The sequence below is a fragment of the Cetorhinus maximus genome, chromosome 20, assembly GCF_964194155.1.
Source record: "Cetorhinus maximus chromosome 20, sCetMax3.hap1.1, whole genome shotgun sequence".
Taxonomy (NCBI): domain Eukaryota; kingdom Metazoa; phylum Chordata; class Chondrichthyes; order Lamniformes; family Cetorhinidae; genus Cetorhinus; species Cetorhinus maximus.
Genome location: NC_135898.1, coordinates 79,861,289 through 79,879,151, shown reverse-complemented (window position 1 = coordinate 79,879,151; position 17,863 = coordinate 79,861,289). Strand labels below are relative to the sequence as shown.

At 42.6% G+C, this 17,863-nt stretch overlaps 1 protein-coding gene across 3 annotated transcripts in view; it reads left to right on the top strand.

Annotated features, from left to right (window-relative positions):
- The window catches only part of LOC144694493 (STE20-like serine/threonine-protein kinase), a 160,926-nt gene that overhangs the window by 66,478 nt on the left and 76,585 nt on the right, over positions 1-17,863 (top strand). For all 3 annotated transcript variants that reach the window (XM_078564981.1, XM_078564980.1, XM_078564979.1), the window contains exon 2: positions 4,533-4,697. In XM_078564981.1, the coding sequence (XP_078421107.1) occupies positions 4,533-4,697 (165 nt within the window). The remainder of the gene's footprint in view (positions 1-4,532; positions 4,698-17,863) is intronic.

Here is a 17,863-nt window from a genome sequence, read left to right as displayed (position 1 = left end):
TAGTGAACCAGATGGGTTTTTACAACAATCGACAATGGTTTCATGGTCATCATTAGACTTTTAATTCCAGATTTTTATTGAATTCAAGTTTCACCATCTGCCATGGGGTCTCTGGGTTACCCTGGGTGTCTGGATTACTAGTCCAATGGCAATACCACTACGTCACTGCCTCCCTTTTATGAGGATGTAACTAGCAGAATAACTAAGGAGGAACCAGTGGACGCGGTATATTTGGATTTTCAGAAAGCTTTTGATAAAGTCCCACAGAAGAAGTTAGTAAACAACATTAGAACACATGGAGCAGGCGGTCGGGTTGGGGGGTGGGGATATACTAGCATGGATTGAGAACTGGTTAAAGGAAGTAAACAGAGGGTAGGAATAAATGGGTCGTTTTCAGGTTGGTAGGCTGTGACTGGTGGAGTATCGCAAGGATCAATGCTTGGGCCCCGGCCATTCACAATCTATATCAATTATTTGGATGTGGGGATTAAAAGTGATATTTCCAAGTTTGCAGATGACACAAAACTAGGTGGAACTGAGGAGGATGCAACGACTTGGAGAGTAACTTGGAGAAGCTAAATGAGTGGGCAAAAATGTGGCAGATGGAATACAATGTGGAGAAATGTGAGGTTATCCACTGTGGTAGAAAAAACAGACATACAGAGTATGTCTTAAATGGCAAGAGTCTTGGAAATGTTGAACTTCAAAGAGACCTGGGTGAATTGTTCATGAGTTACTGAAACCTAACATGCTGGTACAGCAAGCAATTAAGAAGGCAATTTTTAAAATTTATTCATTCATGGGATTTGGATGTCGCTGGCTCGGCCAACACTTAATGCCCATCCCTAATTGCCCTAGAGAAGGTGGTGGTGAGCTGTTGCCTTGAACCGCTGCAGTCCATCTGGTGTAGGTACAACCACAATGCTGTTAGGGAGGGAGTTCCAGGATTTTGACTTAGCGACAGTGAAAGAGTTCAGCTCTTTTGTCTATGTTCGGTGGAACCCAAGCTGAGCGTCAGTGAGCAGGTTATTGACGACCCCTTCCATCACTTTGCTAATGACGAAAGTAGACTGATGGGACAGTAATGGGCTGGGTTGGATTTATCCTGCCATTTGTGGACATGATATAATTGGGCAGTTTTCCACTAGTAGATACTAGTATTGTAGCTATACTGGAACATCTTGGCTAGGGGCGTGGATAGTTATGGAGAACAAGTCTTTAGTACTATTGCTGGGAATGTTGTCATGGCCCATAACCTTTGCAGTATCCAGTGCCTTCAGCTTGTCTTGATATCACATGGAGTGAATTGAATTGGCTGAAGACTGACATCTCTGACCCTGGGAACCTCAGGAGAAGACTGAGACAGATCATCCATGCAGCATTTCTGGCTGAAGGTTATTGCAAATGCTTCAGCCTTGTCTTTTGCCTTGATGTGCTGGGCTACCCCATCATTGAAGATGGGGATACTTATGGAGCCTCCTCCTCTGGTTAGTTTAATTGTCCACCACCATTCATAACTGGATGTGGCAGGACTGCAGAGTTTAGATCTGATCCATTGGTTGTGGGGTCGTTTAGCTCTGTCTATCGCATGCTGCTTCCACTGTTTTGCATGCACGTAGTCCTGTGTTATAGCTTCACCAGGTTGACACGTCATATTTAGGATGTCTGGTGCTGCTCCTGGCATACCCTCTTGCATCTTCATCGAACCAGGACTGATCCCCCTGCTTGATGGTAGTGGTAGGTTGGAGGATGTGCCGGGCCATGACGTTATAGATTGTGGATGTATGCAATTCTGCTGTTGCTGCTGATGGCCCACGGCGCCTTGTGGATGCCCGGTTCTGAGTTGCTAGATCTGTTTGAAATCTATCCCATTTAGCATGGTGGTAGTTCCTCACAATACGATGGAGGGTATTCTCAATGTGAAGACAGGACTTCATTTCCACAAGGACTGTCAAGCACAGATGCATCTGTGACAGGTAGATTGGTGAGGATGAGGTCAAGTAGGATTTTCCCTCTTGTTGGTTCTCTCACCATCTGCCGCAATCCCACACTAGCAACTATGTCCTTTAGGGCTCGACAAGCCCTGTCAGTAGTGGTGCTACCAAGCAGACCCCCACCCAGTACATTCTGTGCGCTTGCCACCCTCAGTGCTCCATTCAAGTGGTGTTCAACATGGAGGAGCGCTGATTCATTAGCTGAGGGGGTTGCAGTAGGTGGTAATCAAGAGGTTTCCTTGCCCATGTTTGACCTGATGCCATGAAATTTCATGGGTCCAGAGCTGAAGTTGAGAACTCCCAGGGCAATTCCCTCCTGACTGTATACCACTGTGCCGCCACCTCTGGTGGCTTTGCCCTGTCGGTAGGACAGGATGTACCCAGGGATGGTGATGGTAGTGTGTGGGACATAATCTGTAAGGTATGATTCCACAACTATGACAATTTCAGGCTTCTGCTTGACTAGTCTGTGGGCCAGCTCTCCCAATTTTGGCAAAAGCCTCCCAATGTTAGGAAAGAGGACTTTGCAGGGTCGACAGGGCTGGGTTTGCCATTGTTGGTGCCTAGGTTGATGTCAGGTGATACAACTGAGTGGCTTGGTAGGCTATTTCAGGGGGCATTTAAGAGTCAGTCACATTGCTGTGGATCTGGAGTCACATGTACCTCAGACCAGGTAAGGATGGCAGATTTCCATCCCTAAAGGACATTACGGAACCAGATGGGTTTTTTTACAATGTAATAGTGACTATGAAGCCATCGAGATTGGCTTTTTAATTCCAGATTTTTATTAACTGAATTTAAACTCTACCAGCCGCCGCGGTGGGATTCGATCCCATGTCCCCAGAGCATTCGTCTTGGCCTCTGGATTACTAGTACGGTGATATTACCACCATGTTACCATCTCCCCTTAGCTGACTAGCTGGAGGGATGTGGAAAGGAAACCTATCTCTGTGAGAACAGAAGTAAGTAATAGTTCTGGGAGCATATGTATATCAAAAATAGTCTTGTTTAATGATGGGCCTCTTGATTTACAAAGTATTTACAACATAGAAACAGGCCATTTGACTCAACAGGAGCCCCCTCCAACCCCTCTTAATCTAACCTCATATCCTTCTATTCCTGCCTGCCTCGTGTGTTTATCTAGTTTCGCCTTAAATGCATTTGAGTTATTCATCTCAGGTACTCCTTGTGGTAGAGTTCCATATCCTAACCACTTTCTGGGTTAAGTTTCTCCTAAATTTGGATTTATTAGTTATTATCTTATATTTATGGCCCCTAGTTCTGATCTTGCCTACAAGTAGCATCATCTTTTTCACATCTACCCTGGCAAACCCTTTCATAATCTTCAAGACCTCTATCAGGTCACCTCAGCCTTCCCTTTTCTAAAGAAAAGAGCTCCAGCCTGTTCCAGACCCATCATTAAACAAGTTATGCAATAGGCATAACTCCTTAGTTCTGTATTACTTTAAAAAACCTTTTTTGTACCTCTCCAATGTCTCCAAATCCTTTTTATAACATGGAGACTAGAACTGTTTACAGTACTTTAGGTGTGGTCTAAACAAGGTTTGATACAAGTTCAACATGAATTCTCTGCTTTCAGTTCGATCCTTCTAGAAGTGAAGTCCAGATGCTTTGTGTTTTTGTATGGCTTATTAACCTGCATCGCTACTTTTAGTGAGTTGTGTATCTGTATCCTCACACTTTATTGTTCCTCTATCCCATTTAGACACTTATTTTCCAAAGAGCACATGATCCCTTATTCTTCCTACCAAAATATACCTCATACTTATCAATTTGAATTTAATTTGCTAGTTGCACATCCATCCTGCACGTTTATGAATGACTTTCTGTATTTTCCAGCAGTCGTCCTCTGTATTAACTACATTTCCCAATTTGGTGTCATCCACAAATTTTAAAACTGTACTTTGATTTGGAATCCAAATTGTTTATGTAAATTGTAAGCAACAGTGGTTCCAGCACCAATCCTTGTGGAACACCACTTCCCACCATTGGTTAATCTGAGTAACAGCCTCGAACCCTTATTTTCTTTTTGCTGTTCTTACCCAGTTTGCTTTCCACTCTGATACTTGTCCCCTAACTCCACACATTCTGACCTTAATCATGATTCTACTACCTGGTACCTTATCAAGGGCTTTTTGAAAATCCAAATTATATTACATCTGCTGTATTACCCTTATCTTCCCTATCTGTTACTTCAAATAATTCAGTAACGTTGGTCAGGCATGACCCCTTTTGAAATCTGTGTTGACAATTATACTTTCTATCTATAGTGAGTTCTAGTTTAATAATATATCTCTTAGATTGGTCCTAAGATGTTTTAAGTTTGCAATTTCATTTTCTGAGCGAATAAATTGTTGTGCAACAGAGTTTGAGAATTTTTGTATGCACATAATACACATATGTATGATTTTGTTGTATTGTTTTGTTCTTTACATTGCACTTTTGCATGAATGTACAATTTAATAATGCAATAGATGCCAGCAGCTGCCTAACAATGTGGTTACTTTCAAAACACAGGCACAGAACAAACAAACGGGAATTCTTGCTGCAGCAAAGGTAATCGAAACAAAGAGTGAGGAAGAGCTGGAAGATTACATTGTGGAAATTGATATCCTGGCATCATGTGATCACCATCATATTGTCAAGCTGCTTGATGCATTTTACTATGAAAACAAGCTGTGGGTAAGAGGCATTCCTCCCATCAGTAATAGCAATGCCTTGGTTAAACTTTCCATCTCTGGGACTTGGATCTTGGACCTCATTTCACATCTCATTTCAAGGGCAGTACCTCTGGCAAATGCAGGATTCCCTCAGCATTGTACTATAAAAGATTTTTAGATTCCTTTTCATGTAAACTGATAGCCTTTTCTCATACTCTCCCTTTGCCCCTCTTATTTCCTTTTTCGCTCTCCCCTGATTCTCTTTTGTATTATCAATCTGACATCTGTCCTATGCACCTTTTTTCTGCTTCATCCTACTCTCTCTTTCATCATTCAGAGACCTCTGACTTGGGTTGCCCTACCGTTCCCCCTTGTGGGAACATAGTTCGATTTTACTTGAACCATCTCTTATTTAAAGGTAGCCCTTTGTTCCATTATAGTTTTGCTGGCCAACCTTTGCTTCCGGTTTACTTGGGACAGACTTTTTCTCAATCCTCTGAAATTGGTCCTCCTCCAGTCAAGTATTTTTACTCTAGATTACTCCTTGTCCTTTGCATAGAAACATAGAAAATAGGAGCAGGAGTAGGCCATTCGGCCCTTTGAGCCTGCTCCACCATTCATTATGATCATGGCTGATCGTCCAACTCAATAGCCTGCTCCCGCTTTCTCCCCATATCCTTTGATCCCTTTCACCCCAAGAGCTATATCTAACTCCTTCTTGAAGACATACAATATTTTGGCCTCAACTACTTTCTGTGGTAGCGAATTCCACAGGCTCACCACTCTCTGGGTGAAGAAATTTCTCCTCTTCTCAGTCTTAAATGGTCTACCCTGTATCCTCAGACTGTGACCCCTGCTTCTGGACTCCCCCACCATCAGGAAACATCCTTCCTGCATCTACCCTGTCTAGTCTTGTTGGAATTTTATAGGTTTCTATGAGATCCCCTCTCATTCTTCTGAACTCCAGCGAATATAATCCTAACCGACTCAATGTCTCCTCATATGTCAGTCCCGCCATCCCAGGAATCAGTCTGGTAAACCTTCGCTGCACTCCCTCTATAGCAAGTACATCCTTCCTCAGATAAGGAGACCAAAACTGCACACAATATTCCAGGTGCGGTCTCACCAAGGCCCTGTACGATTGCAGCAAGACATCCTGCTCCTGTACTCGAATCCTCTCGCAATGAAGGCCAACATACCATTTGCCTTCTTGTCCGCCTGCTGCACCTCCATGCTTACCTTCAGCAACTGGTGTATGAGGACACCCAGGTCTCGTTGCACATTCCTCGCTCTCAATTTATAGCCATTCAGATAATAATCTGCCATCCTGTTTTTGCTACCAAAGTGGATAACCTCATATTTATCCAAATTATACTGCTTCTGCCATGCATTTGCCCACTCACTCAGCTTGTCCAAATCACACTGAAGCATCTCTGCATCCTCCTCACAGCTCACCCTGTGTGCTGGCTTAACATGTAAGGTGTGAAGGGAATTTGCATTTTTAGATAAATGAAGGGATATTTGGATTTCAAAGCGATCTTAGACTGTTTACAATTAGCCAGATAAGCAAGGCTAAGGAATGTGTTTATTTTTCCCAAAGGTTACTGACAATATATAATGGTAACATGAAAGTTTTTATATTATGAGGAAGATGCAGTTTCAAAGACATATAGAACAATAGAATTTACATATTATAAAGAGCAAAACATATATAAAGGAGAATGAAAAGTTATGTGTCAGAAGGCCATGTAAGATCTAACAGGAGTGTGTGGAATAGTTTTAATGAAGCCCCTAGCATTTGTGCATAAGTCTGCTATACAACGAAATTAAAGTTGGAGAAAAGCCATTTGGAATTCCACTGTCCAGGGTACTGTGTTACCTTGCTGAGTATGTTTTAAATCTAAAATCTATTTTGGACCATTGCCTTGAAGGGAGTGTAACTGGGGATCAGGTTAATTAGGAATTTTAGGACTTATTATAGTAGTAAGTAATTTGTAGTCTTATATGTAAGCTTGAAATCGTTTATATTTTGTTAATAAATATTTAAATTTATTTGTTTAAAATCTCTAAAGGCCTTGGTGGACTTATTACTTCTGAATTCAGTGCACATATCTTCCCGTAATAAATACAAATTGCAAAACCATTGTGATAGCGTGACCAAGTTTCCCTTGTGGATTTGGTCCACCTGGCACACATCATCTGCCACATCATAACACTCAGGGAGAGGGTTAGAGTTAGAGGCTAGGGAGCAAAGTTTGTGACAGGGACTGGAAACGATGGCTTCCATCTTCCCAGTATTTATTTGGAGGAAATTTTAACTCTTCCAGTACTGGATGTTGGACAGACAGTCTGATAATTTAGATATGGGAGAAGGGGTGAGCTAGAGCTGGGTGTCTACACATAGCATGCATAAGGAAACTAACTCTGATTTTGGATGAGATCGCCAAGGGTTAACGTGTAGATGAAAATTAGGAAGGGGCCAAGGATAAATCCTAGAAGATCATCAGATGTGAGAATGGGAAGAGAAGCCATTGAAAATGATTCTTTGTCTATGACTAGATAGATATAAAAACGAAACCAGACAAGTGCAGTCCCGCCTAGCTGGATGATGGTGGTGAGACATTGGAGCGGAATTTCATGGTCAAAGGCTGCAGATAGGTCAAGGAGGATGAAAAGGGATAGTTTACCTTTGTCACAGTCACATAATATGCCATTTGAAACTTTGGTAAGAACTAATTTGATTCTGTGACAGGACTGGAAACCTGATCAGAGGAATTCAAACTTGGAATTCTGAGAAAGCTGGGCATGGATTTGGGAGGTGACACCACATTCAGGAACTTTGGTGTGGAAAAGCAAGTTCAAGATGGGGAAATTTGCAGGGTGGAGGGTTCAAGGATTGGTGTCAAGAAAGCACACATCAGGGGAACTAGGAATAGGTAACAAATGCCAGCCTAGCCAGTGACACCCATATCCCAAGAAAACATTTTTAAAAATTTGGATGGGAAGCTGTGCCTGTAATCTCTTCCTTGGATAAAATTCAAATGAACAATTCAATGTTAACAAACTCCTCTGATCAATAGGTGCATTGTAAATGGAACTTAAGTTTTTAATTTATTCTGTTCTTTAAACTACATTATTAAAGAACACTTTACATAATCTTATTCCGAATAGAATTTATATTAAGAGCATTCTCTTCCAGAGTATATGCAGTATAATGGATATGTACTTGAATTGGAAAGAAATGACTATTGGCGTTCCATAAAGTGGTGATGCCCATTAATATTTATTTGTATTTATTAATCAATTGTATGACACAATTGAGAGCCATTGTCCAAGCTGACACAAAGGTTGGTGGTATAGTGAGCAATTTAGTTGGGAGCATAAAATTACGAGAGATGTTGGTAGAGTGGGCAAAACTGTGACTGATAGATTTCAAGACAGGTAAAGGTGAGATCACCCATTTATGGCCAAACTAAGGTTAGTTCGGGTACATGGTGAAAAGCTAGTAACAGAGGAGATCCAAGGAGATTTAGGTGTCCGTGTACACAGTTAAGTGAAATGTAAGGTATGATAGTATGGTTATGATGTTACTGGCCTAGTAATCCAGAGGCTTGACTAGTGATCCAGAGAAATTACTTCAACTCCCACCACGGCAGCTGGGGAGATCTAAATTCAGTTAATAAAGTAAATCTGAAAGAAACACTAGTATCAGTAGTGCTTTCAGGAAGGAAATATGCCCTTACCCGTTCTGATTTATGTGATTCCAGACTCTCAGCAATGTGATTGACTCTTACTGGTCTCTGAAATGACCTAGCAAGCCATTTGAGGGTAATTAGGGATCAGCAATAAATGCTGGCCTTGCCAGTGATACCCACATCTGATGAATGAATTTAAAACAAATGTAGTGGTCAGGTGCAAGAAAATCTTAAAAGTTAATAGAGAACTAGAATATGAAGGGGAGGAACTTATGCTGCAGCTATACAAAACGCCGTTAGTCCACATCTGGAGCATTGCACATAGTTCTGGGCAGCAAATTGTTACAACCCCTGTAGAGACTGATAATTTGAAAAAGATATTTGAATTCCCAGTGACCGACTTAAAGGAATTGCATGACAAGTTTTCAAGTTTTAAGACTTTTACTGTAACACACAAACTTAGCAATATTATCTTTTCTGTAATCTATTGTTTAGTTAACCCTTATTACTGTTTTAACATGAACATAAGAAATAGGATCAGAAGTAGGCCGTTTGGCCCCTCGAGCCTGCTCCGCCGTTTGTTAAGATCATGAGTGATCTGTTTGTTTCAAATTCCACATTCCCATCTACCACCCCCCTCCAATAACCTTTGACCCCCTTGCCTAACAAGAATCTATCTACCTCTGCCTTAAAAATATTCAATGACCCTGCTTCCACCACCTTCTGAGGCCCAGTGTTCCAAAGTTGCACAACTCTCTGAGAGAAAAAAATTCTCCTCTTTGTCCTGTAAGGGCAACCCCTAATTTTAAAATAGTGCCCCCTAGTTCTGGACTCTCACACAAGAGGAAACATCCTTTCACTTCCACTTTGTCAAGACCATTCAAGATCTATATACTTTAATCAAGTCACCCCTCACTCTTCTAAACTCCAGCCCAGCCTGTCCAACCTATCCTCATAAGACAACCCAACACAACCTATAACCCAATGCCACATATATATTCTTTCTAGTAAGCTCTCCATAGGATTAAAGTCTTTAAAGGACACAGTGCACAGTCACTCCTAGCTTCCATTGGGTTCAGTCCCCCTGTTTCACCAAGGGTGTTTTGAAGTGTTGAGTGACCATCGAAAGGTGCTTCCATCAGTTTTCAGAAAATTTCCAAATTGAAGCCAGCAGAAAGGCCCACTCTGACAATTTCTTCTCCCAGCTTTGCCAGGGCAAATCTTGCAGAGTCTTTAGGTTGCCACGTGATGCGTCTCTTTGACCAGAGACTGTCCACCCTCCCGCGTTCTGCCTGGTAGCTCACCAAGGACTCGCTACCTTCTCCACTCTGCTGATACACCAACTGGAATCTTTTGTCCCTCTGAGAGACCCCACTCTCTCTGTCCAAAATACTCTGAAAGTCTGTTCACAGTTAGCCCAGCTGCTCTTGACTTTGTTTTAGGTGTGAATATTTTGCACTTTGCACTCAGTCTCACCCTGGGTCCCATTATTCCCATGGTAAGTCAACCACTCGGCTTATTGTCAGACAGAATTCGGAACAGATCACATGTCTCTTCACTAACCCATTTAAATTAAAGAGACAGTGGCAAAACATAGTCACCTTTTAAAATCTCTCATTCATAATAAAATTTTAGGATATCTTGGCCTTGGAAGGAATGCAGCATCAATTCACATGTTAGTGAATGTTTCAAGGGCGTCAAGGATTAGATTATGAGGAGAGATTACATAAATTAGATTTGTGAGGAGAGATTACATAAACTAAGCTTGTATTCCCTGAAATATAGAAGATTAAAGGAATAACTTGATTGGGATTTTTAAAATTTTGAAAAGAATTGATGGAATAGATTCCGCTGGTGTGGGAGTCTAGGTCAAGGTGAACATAACCTTAACATCAGAGCCAAACCATTTCAGGAGGAATGTTAGGAAACACTTCTTCATACAAAGTGTGAAACTCTACTGATAAAAGGCAGTAGATGCAAGCTTAACTAATAATTTTAAATCAGGAATTGATGGAATTTTAGTATTGCTGAAAAAAGAGACATGTCTAAGCTTTTTGTCTTGCACTCATCAGGACCCTTGCAAGAATACCTATCACACAAATGAGCAATGTGGTATATGAATTTTAGTGCCAGTGTAATGCTAGGTATGTAGGCCATACCTCCCAAAGACTGGCGGATCGTATCAAACAGCATGTCCCAGCCGCTGTTTGCAACAGGCAGGATACAGACCTTATCCAACCAGGCCGTGCTTGCAAAACTCAAAACACAGTGTCCAACATTAGATGTGATTCCACGAATGGACAACATTTGTTAAATAAAAACAAAATGCTGCGGATGCTGGAAATCTGAAACAAAAACAGAAAATGCTGGAAACACTGAGCAGGTCTAGCAGCATCTGTGGAGAGAGAAACAAAGTTAATGTTTCGAGTCCGTGTGATCCTTCTCCAGAGCTGAAGAGAAGTGGAAATGTGATGAAATTTCTACTGTTAGTGGGTGGGGCTGGTGGATCTGGATAGAAGGCCAGCGATAGGTGGGGACAAAGGAGGGATTGACAAAGATGTCATGAACTAAAAGACAAAGGGAGTGTTAATGGTAGTGGTTATTGCTAAAAAAAAGGTGCTGATAGTGGCATTAAGGTAAGAAAGCAGAACGTGATAATAGCGAAACAAAGGTAGCATTGTGTGAAAGAACATCATGGAACAAGTAACAGGTGGTCCTGTAGGGGATGGGGTGGGGGAGGGGGCATGGTGGGGGAAAAAGGTTAGAAAATGGGATAGAAGGGAAGATAAAAAAGGGGATAAAACCACGGATAAATGAATAAAAATAAAAATGGATAAAAACTAAAAATGAATGTTGAAAAGGGATTTAAAAAAGGGGGTGAGGATGGAGGAGAGAGTTCATGCTCTGAAGTTGTTGAACTCAATGTTAAGTCCAGAAGACTGTAAAGTCCCTAACTGGAAGATGAGGTGCTATTCCTCCAGTTTGTGTTGGGCTTCACTGGAACATTGCAGCAGGCCAAGAACGGACATGTGGGCATGAGAGCTGGGTGGTGTGTTGAAATGGCAAGCGACCAGAAGGTCTGGGTCATGCTTGCAGACAGACGAAAGGTGTTCCGCAAAGTGGTCATCCAGTCTGCGTTTGGTCTCCCCGATGTAGAGGAGATCACATTGGGAGTAGCGGATGCAGTAGGCCAAATTGAAGGAGATGTAAGCGAAGCTGCTTCACCTGAAAAGAGTGTTTGGGTCCTTGGACGATGAGGGGGGAGAAGATAAAAGGGTAGGTGTTGCATCTTCTGCAATTGCATGGGAAGATGCTATGGGAAGAGGATGAGGTGTTGGGGGTGATGGAGGAGTGGACCAGGGTGTCCCGGAGGGAACGATCCCTACGGACTGCTGAATGAGGGGTGGGGGGGTGCGGTGTGTGAGGGGAAGATGTGTTTGTTGGTGGCATCATGCTGGAGTTGGTGGAAATGGTGGAGGATGATCCTTTGAATGCGGAAGTTGGTGAGGTGAAAAGTGAGGACAAGCGGTACCCTATCATGGTTCTGGGAGGGAGGGGAAGATGTGAGGGCAGAGGCACGGGAGATGTGTCAGACACAGCTGAGGGCCCTGTCAACCACAGTGGGGGGGGGTGGGAACCTTGGTTAAGGAAGAAGGAAGACATGTCAGAAGCGTCGTTTTGGAAAGTGGCATCATCGAAACAGAGGCAAAGGAACTGAGAGAATGTGGTGGAGTCCTTACAGGAAGCAGAGTGTGAGGACCTGTAGTCGGGTAGCTGTGGGAGTCGGTGGGCTTTTAATGAATATTGGTGGACAGTTTATCAACAGAAATGGAGACAGAGGGGTCAAGGAAGGGAAGGGAAGTGTCGGAGATGGACCATGTGAAGGTGATGGAGGGGTGGAAATTGGAATCAAAATTGATTTTAAAAAATTTTCCAGGTCCAGGCGAGAGCATGAAGCAGCACCGAAACAGCCATCGATGTACCGAGAAAAGAGTTGTGGGAGGGGGCGTAAATAGGACTGGAACAAGGAATGTTCCACATACCCCATGAAGAGGCGGGCATCAGTGGGACCCATACAGGTACCCATAGCCACCTTTTATTTGGAAAAAGTGAGACAAATTTAAGGAGAAATTGTTCAGTGAGAGAACAAGTTCAGCCAGGTGGAGGAGAGTGGTGGTGGATGGTGATTGTTTGAGCCTCTGTTCAAGGAAGAAGCGGAGAGCCCTCAGACCATCCTGGTGGGGGATGGAGGTGTAGAGGGATTGGACGTCAATGGTGAAGAGGAGGCGGTTAGGGCCAGGGAACTGGAAATTGTTGATATGACGTAGGGGATCAGAGGAATCGTGGATGTAGGTGGGAAGAGACTGGACAAGGGGAGAGAGAACGGAGTCAAGATAGGAAGAAATGAGTTCCATGGGGCAGGAAAAAGCTGACACGATCGGTCTACCAGGACAGTCCTGTTTGTGGATTTTGGGAAGGAGGTAGAAGCGGGCTGTCCAGGGTTGGGAGACTAAGGTTAGAGGCTGTGGAGGGAAGATCTCCAGAGGAGATGAGGTCAGTGACAGTCCTAGAAACAATGGCTTGATGTTCGGTGGTGGGGTCATGGTCCAGGGAGAGTTGGCGCTCAGCCTCTGCGAGGTAGAGGTCAGTACGCCAGACAACATCAGCACCACCCTTGTTGACAGGTTTGGTAACAAAGTCAGGGCTGGACCTAAGAGAACGGAGTGCAGCAATGTCAGGAGACAGGTTAGAGTGGGTGAGGGGACAGAGTAATTGAGACGGCTGATGTCACGCCGACAGTTCTCAATGAAAAGATTAAGAGCGGGTAAGAGGCCAGAGGGAGGGGTCCAGGTGGAGGGAGAATACTGGAGGCGGTGAAAGGATCCATTGAATGGGGGGAGCACTCCTGCCCAAAGAAGTGAGCACGGAGACGAAGGCGGCAGAAGAAGAGTTCAGCATCGTGCCAAGCCCAAAATTCATTGAGATGAGGGCATAAGGGGATGAAACTGAGTTATCAGAAACTGATTATTTGCTAAATAATCCTCATTGTGCTGAGAATTACACTGACAACCAATTTAAGATTGTCAGTCAGACTCGCAATGTGGTGCATTTGTGTGTACTGGAAGCTATGTATATTAATACACAGGGTCCTGTTCTTTGCAGACAGAAAGAACATGTACGCACATTGCGCATGTTTTGGCTAAACAAAATAAGTGACAGCCATTTGCTGACTCTTTCCTCAGGGCAATGCCTTGAGCAATCAGGGTCAAGCTGCCTAGTTTAAATTTCAAACAATGCTTGGCAGTTAACTTTCAGTCACCATCAGTGGTGCATTCTCCGTGGCAATGCCACTTGCCAACCAATCAGCACTCTCTTCACATCCAGTATAAATTGTTGTTTCCCCCTTATATTGGTATTTTTGTGAGTGGCCTGATGAGTGCGAGACGAAAAGCTTATATAAAAGCAAAATACTGAGGATGCTGGAAATCTGAAACAAAAACAGAAAATGCTGGAAAAACTCAGCAGGTCCAGCAGCACATGTGGAGAGAGAAACAGAAAAGCTTACACATGTCTCTGTTTTCAGCAATACTCAAGTTCAGTACTACCAAATGACTAATTGATAGAATTTTGCTAGCCCAGGGTATTGGAACGTAGGAGCAGTAGCAGGCTATTCAGCCCCTTTAGCCTGCTGTTACGGACAGGGGAGAGAGGAACTTAACCTCTTTATCCTCTCCCTGTCTGTCCGTAAGCAGAGGTGTTTTTGAATTATTTTTAAAGTAAGCTGTAGCATGTTTCCTCAATCCCTCAGTTTGTGCGATCTAATTTAATAATCACACAGCAAACTTATGCTATGATTAACTCAGAAAATTAATTTATTCACATCATAAATGCACACACACATTAAGGGGGGTATAGGAAAGAGGAAGATTTACAACTATGGGCAGCAACAGTGAAAGAACCACAGACTTTTAAAATTAAACAGGCTTCAAGGAGTTGAGAGATGGGGCCAGCTGCGTGGCTGCTTCCTCAGCCAGGAGCTGCTGGAGTTCTTTCTGGTTGGTGTCAAATCAGCAGACTGAGTTGTGAGGTTAGAAATGTAATAATCTAACGATCCAAAAGGCTAGAAGCATGGGGTCATGTGACATGGTCCATTAAAGAGTTAATTGCAGCCTTGCAAGCAGTTTCTATGCTCCTGGCTAAAATCCATCTCTTAGGCTTGAAATGGTGGGGCTGTGAACACTTCTTTAGGTATAATGAGTTTCGGTGTCTCTGTCTTTGTTACCGTACCCGCTGGGGGACTCAGTTCATCTGTTAGTCATCTAGTTCTGTGATTATAATGTGGCCTTACAATGGAGTGAGAGATTCCATAAGGATGGGAGTGGAACTCTTTTGTTCTTGTAGTCTCTGTCAGAACCTTCCAGAACAAATGGCAAATCTTGAGACATGTGACCTGTAACAGCCATTTTGTGGCTCAGTAGAGCCCATTTTAAAATAGAAAAGAATAAAGTTTTGATGCATGCAGTTTTGGATTTCTTTTCATGTTTTACTGACATAACACTGTTCTGAGATTAAATGAGCCATCATCTCATTCATTATTAACTGGTATGGAGGCAAGGCAGATTGATGGAATTAGGATACAGATCAGTCATGGTCTCAGTGAATGATAGAACAGGTTCAACAAGCTGAATAACCCCCTATTCCCATTGGGGGAGGGGAAGGACAAAAATTAGGTTGTTATGTCTCAGTTTCTGGTTTCTTTCATGCTTCTTTCTCTCAATCTGTACTTTCACATGTTCAAGCAGACAGAATTCAGTTGTTTCTGGCTATATTTGGTCATCTTCTGCTGCACCACAGGATCTGATATAAGATAATAGAATCACAGAATAGTCACAGCATAGAAGGAGACCATTTGGCTTGTCATGTCCCTGCTGGCTCTGCAAGAGCAGCTCAGTTGGTCCCGCTCCTCCGTCCTTTTCCCTGCAAATATTTTCTCTATGGATAATTATCTCACGTCCTTTTGAAAGTCACGAGTGAATCTTCCTCCACCAGATTCTCAGGCAGTGCATTCCAAATCCTAACCACTCGCTGTGTGAAGAAAGAAAAGATTTTCTCAAATCACCATTTGTTCTTTTGCTATTCAACTTAAGTCAGTGCCCTCTCATTCTCGGCCCTTCTGCCAATGGGAACAGTTTCTCACTATTCCCTATGCCTAGGCCCTTCATGAGTTCCAGAAAACCCAGAAATATCTGTAAATCAGAAATTGGAAGGGAGGGAGTAACTTGGGAAAATTACAATCACCAGGGAAGTGGTACTTAGCAAATTGTTGGAGCTGCGGGCTGACAAATCCCTGGGTTCTTGATGGACTTCATCCTAGGGTCTTAAAAGTAGTGTCTAGTGAGATAGTTGACGCATTGGTTTTAATTTTCCAAAATTCCCTGGATTTGGGGAAAGTGCCATTAGATTGGAAAATTACAAATGTAACTTCTTTATATTCAAAAAGAGAGGGAGACAGAAAGCAGGAAACTACAGGCCAGTTAGCTTAACATCTGTCATAAGGAAAATGTTAGAATATTATAGATGATGTTATGGCAGGACACTTAGAAAAATTAAAGGCAATCAAGCAGAGTCAACATGGTTTTGTGAAAGGGAAATCATGTTTAACCGATTTATTGGAGTTCTTTGAAGGAGTCACGTGTCATGAATAAAGGGGAACCGATGGATGTACTGTACTTAGATTTCCAGAAGGCATTTGATAAGGTGCCACATTAAAGGTTATTGTGGAAAATAAAAGCTCATGGTGTAGGATATATTGGCATGGATAAAAGATTGGCTAGCTAACAGGAAACACAGGATAGCCCTAAATCGGTCTTTTTCTGGTTGGCGGGATGTAATGAGTGGTGTGCCACAAGGATCAGTGCTGGGGCCTCAACTTTTTATAATTTATATAAATTACTTTGATAAAGGGACCAAAAGTATGGTTGTTAAATTTGCTAATGATACAAAGATTGGTTGGAAAGTCAAGTTGTGAAGAGGACATAAGAGACTACAAGGGGACATAGGTTAAGTGAGTGGGTAAAGATCTGGCAAATGTAGTACAATGTGGGAAAATGTGAAATTGTCCATTTTGGCAGGAAGAATAAAAAAGAAGCATATTATCTAAATGGTAAGAGATTGCAGAGCTCTGAGATTCAGAGGGATCTGGGTGTCCTAGTGCATGAATTACAAAAGGCTAGAATGCGGGTACAGCAAATAATTAGGAAAGCTAATAGAATGTGATCATTCATTGTGAGGGGAATTGAATATAAAAGTAAGGAGGTTATGCTTCAGTTGCACAGGACACTGGAGAGACCTCATCTGGAGTACTGTGTACAGCATTGGTCTCATTTAAGGAAGGATGTAAATGGTTGGAAGCAGTTCAGAGAAGGTTTACAAGACTAATACCTGGAATGGTGGGTTATGAGGAAAGATTGAACAGGCTAGGCTTGTACCTGCTGGAGTTTTGAAGGGTAAGAGGTGATTTAATTGAAACATATAAGATCCTGAGGGGTCTTGACAGGGTGGATATGGAGAGGATGTTTCCTCTTGTAGGGAGCACTGTTTAAAAATAAGGGGTCACCCATTTAAGACGGAGATGAAGATCAACTTTTTATCTCAGAGGGTAGTGAGTCTTTGGAACCCCCTTCCTCAAAAAGCAGTGGAAGCAGAGCCTTTGAATGTTTTCAAGGCAGAGAAGATAGATTCTTGATTAACAACTGGGTGAAATGTTATTGGGGATAGATGGAAGGTTATAATCAGATCAGCCATGATCATACTGAATGGCAGCGCAGGCTCAAAGGGCCGAGTGGCCTACTCCTGCTCCTATCTTATATGTTCTTATGTTTGAACGCTTCTATCAAATCTTCTCAACCTTTTTCAGAACCATCCCAGTTCATGAAACATAATCCCAGAAAACCTTGTCCTTCCAGACTGTGATGCATGAATACTGCAAAGGGTTAATTACCATTGAAGCCGAAGAGGAATTCACACCAAGAGCTAGTTCACAACTTTCTACTGTTTTTTTTTTAACCTAGGGAATGGAAAACAGTTGGAACAGGCCACTGTGCAGTGAACCCATGAGAGACTAAATCTGTCTCATTGTGTGTTAGATCCATAGAATTCCTTGGAACTGTGTGACGTCATTGACTATACTTGGACCTATGAGGTCCCATTGATACCCCTCCAACAGCTGTCAGACAGTCACAGCACTGAGAACTTCTTTCCAGTGATGCATGACTGCAAGAGACTCTGAATACAACATCGAAGGAATTGTGACAGGTTCTGACTGTATATTCTTTGTCCTTGTGTATTTCTTGGGATATTGGACCAGAGTTACAGAGGATCGGTCTATAAAGGTTCTGTTGTTTCATATGCTATCCTTTATGGAGCTTCCCAGTATAATTTATGAAATCCCTGTAAATTAATGACTTTTTCCTTCCTGATGTGGAGCTTTTGT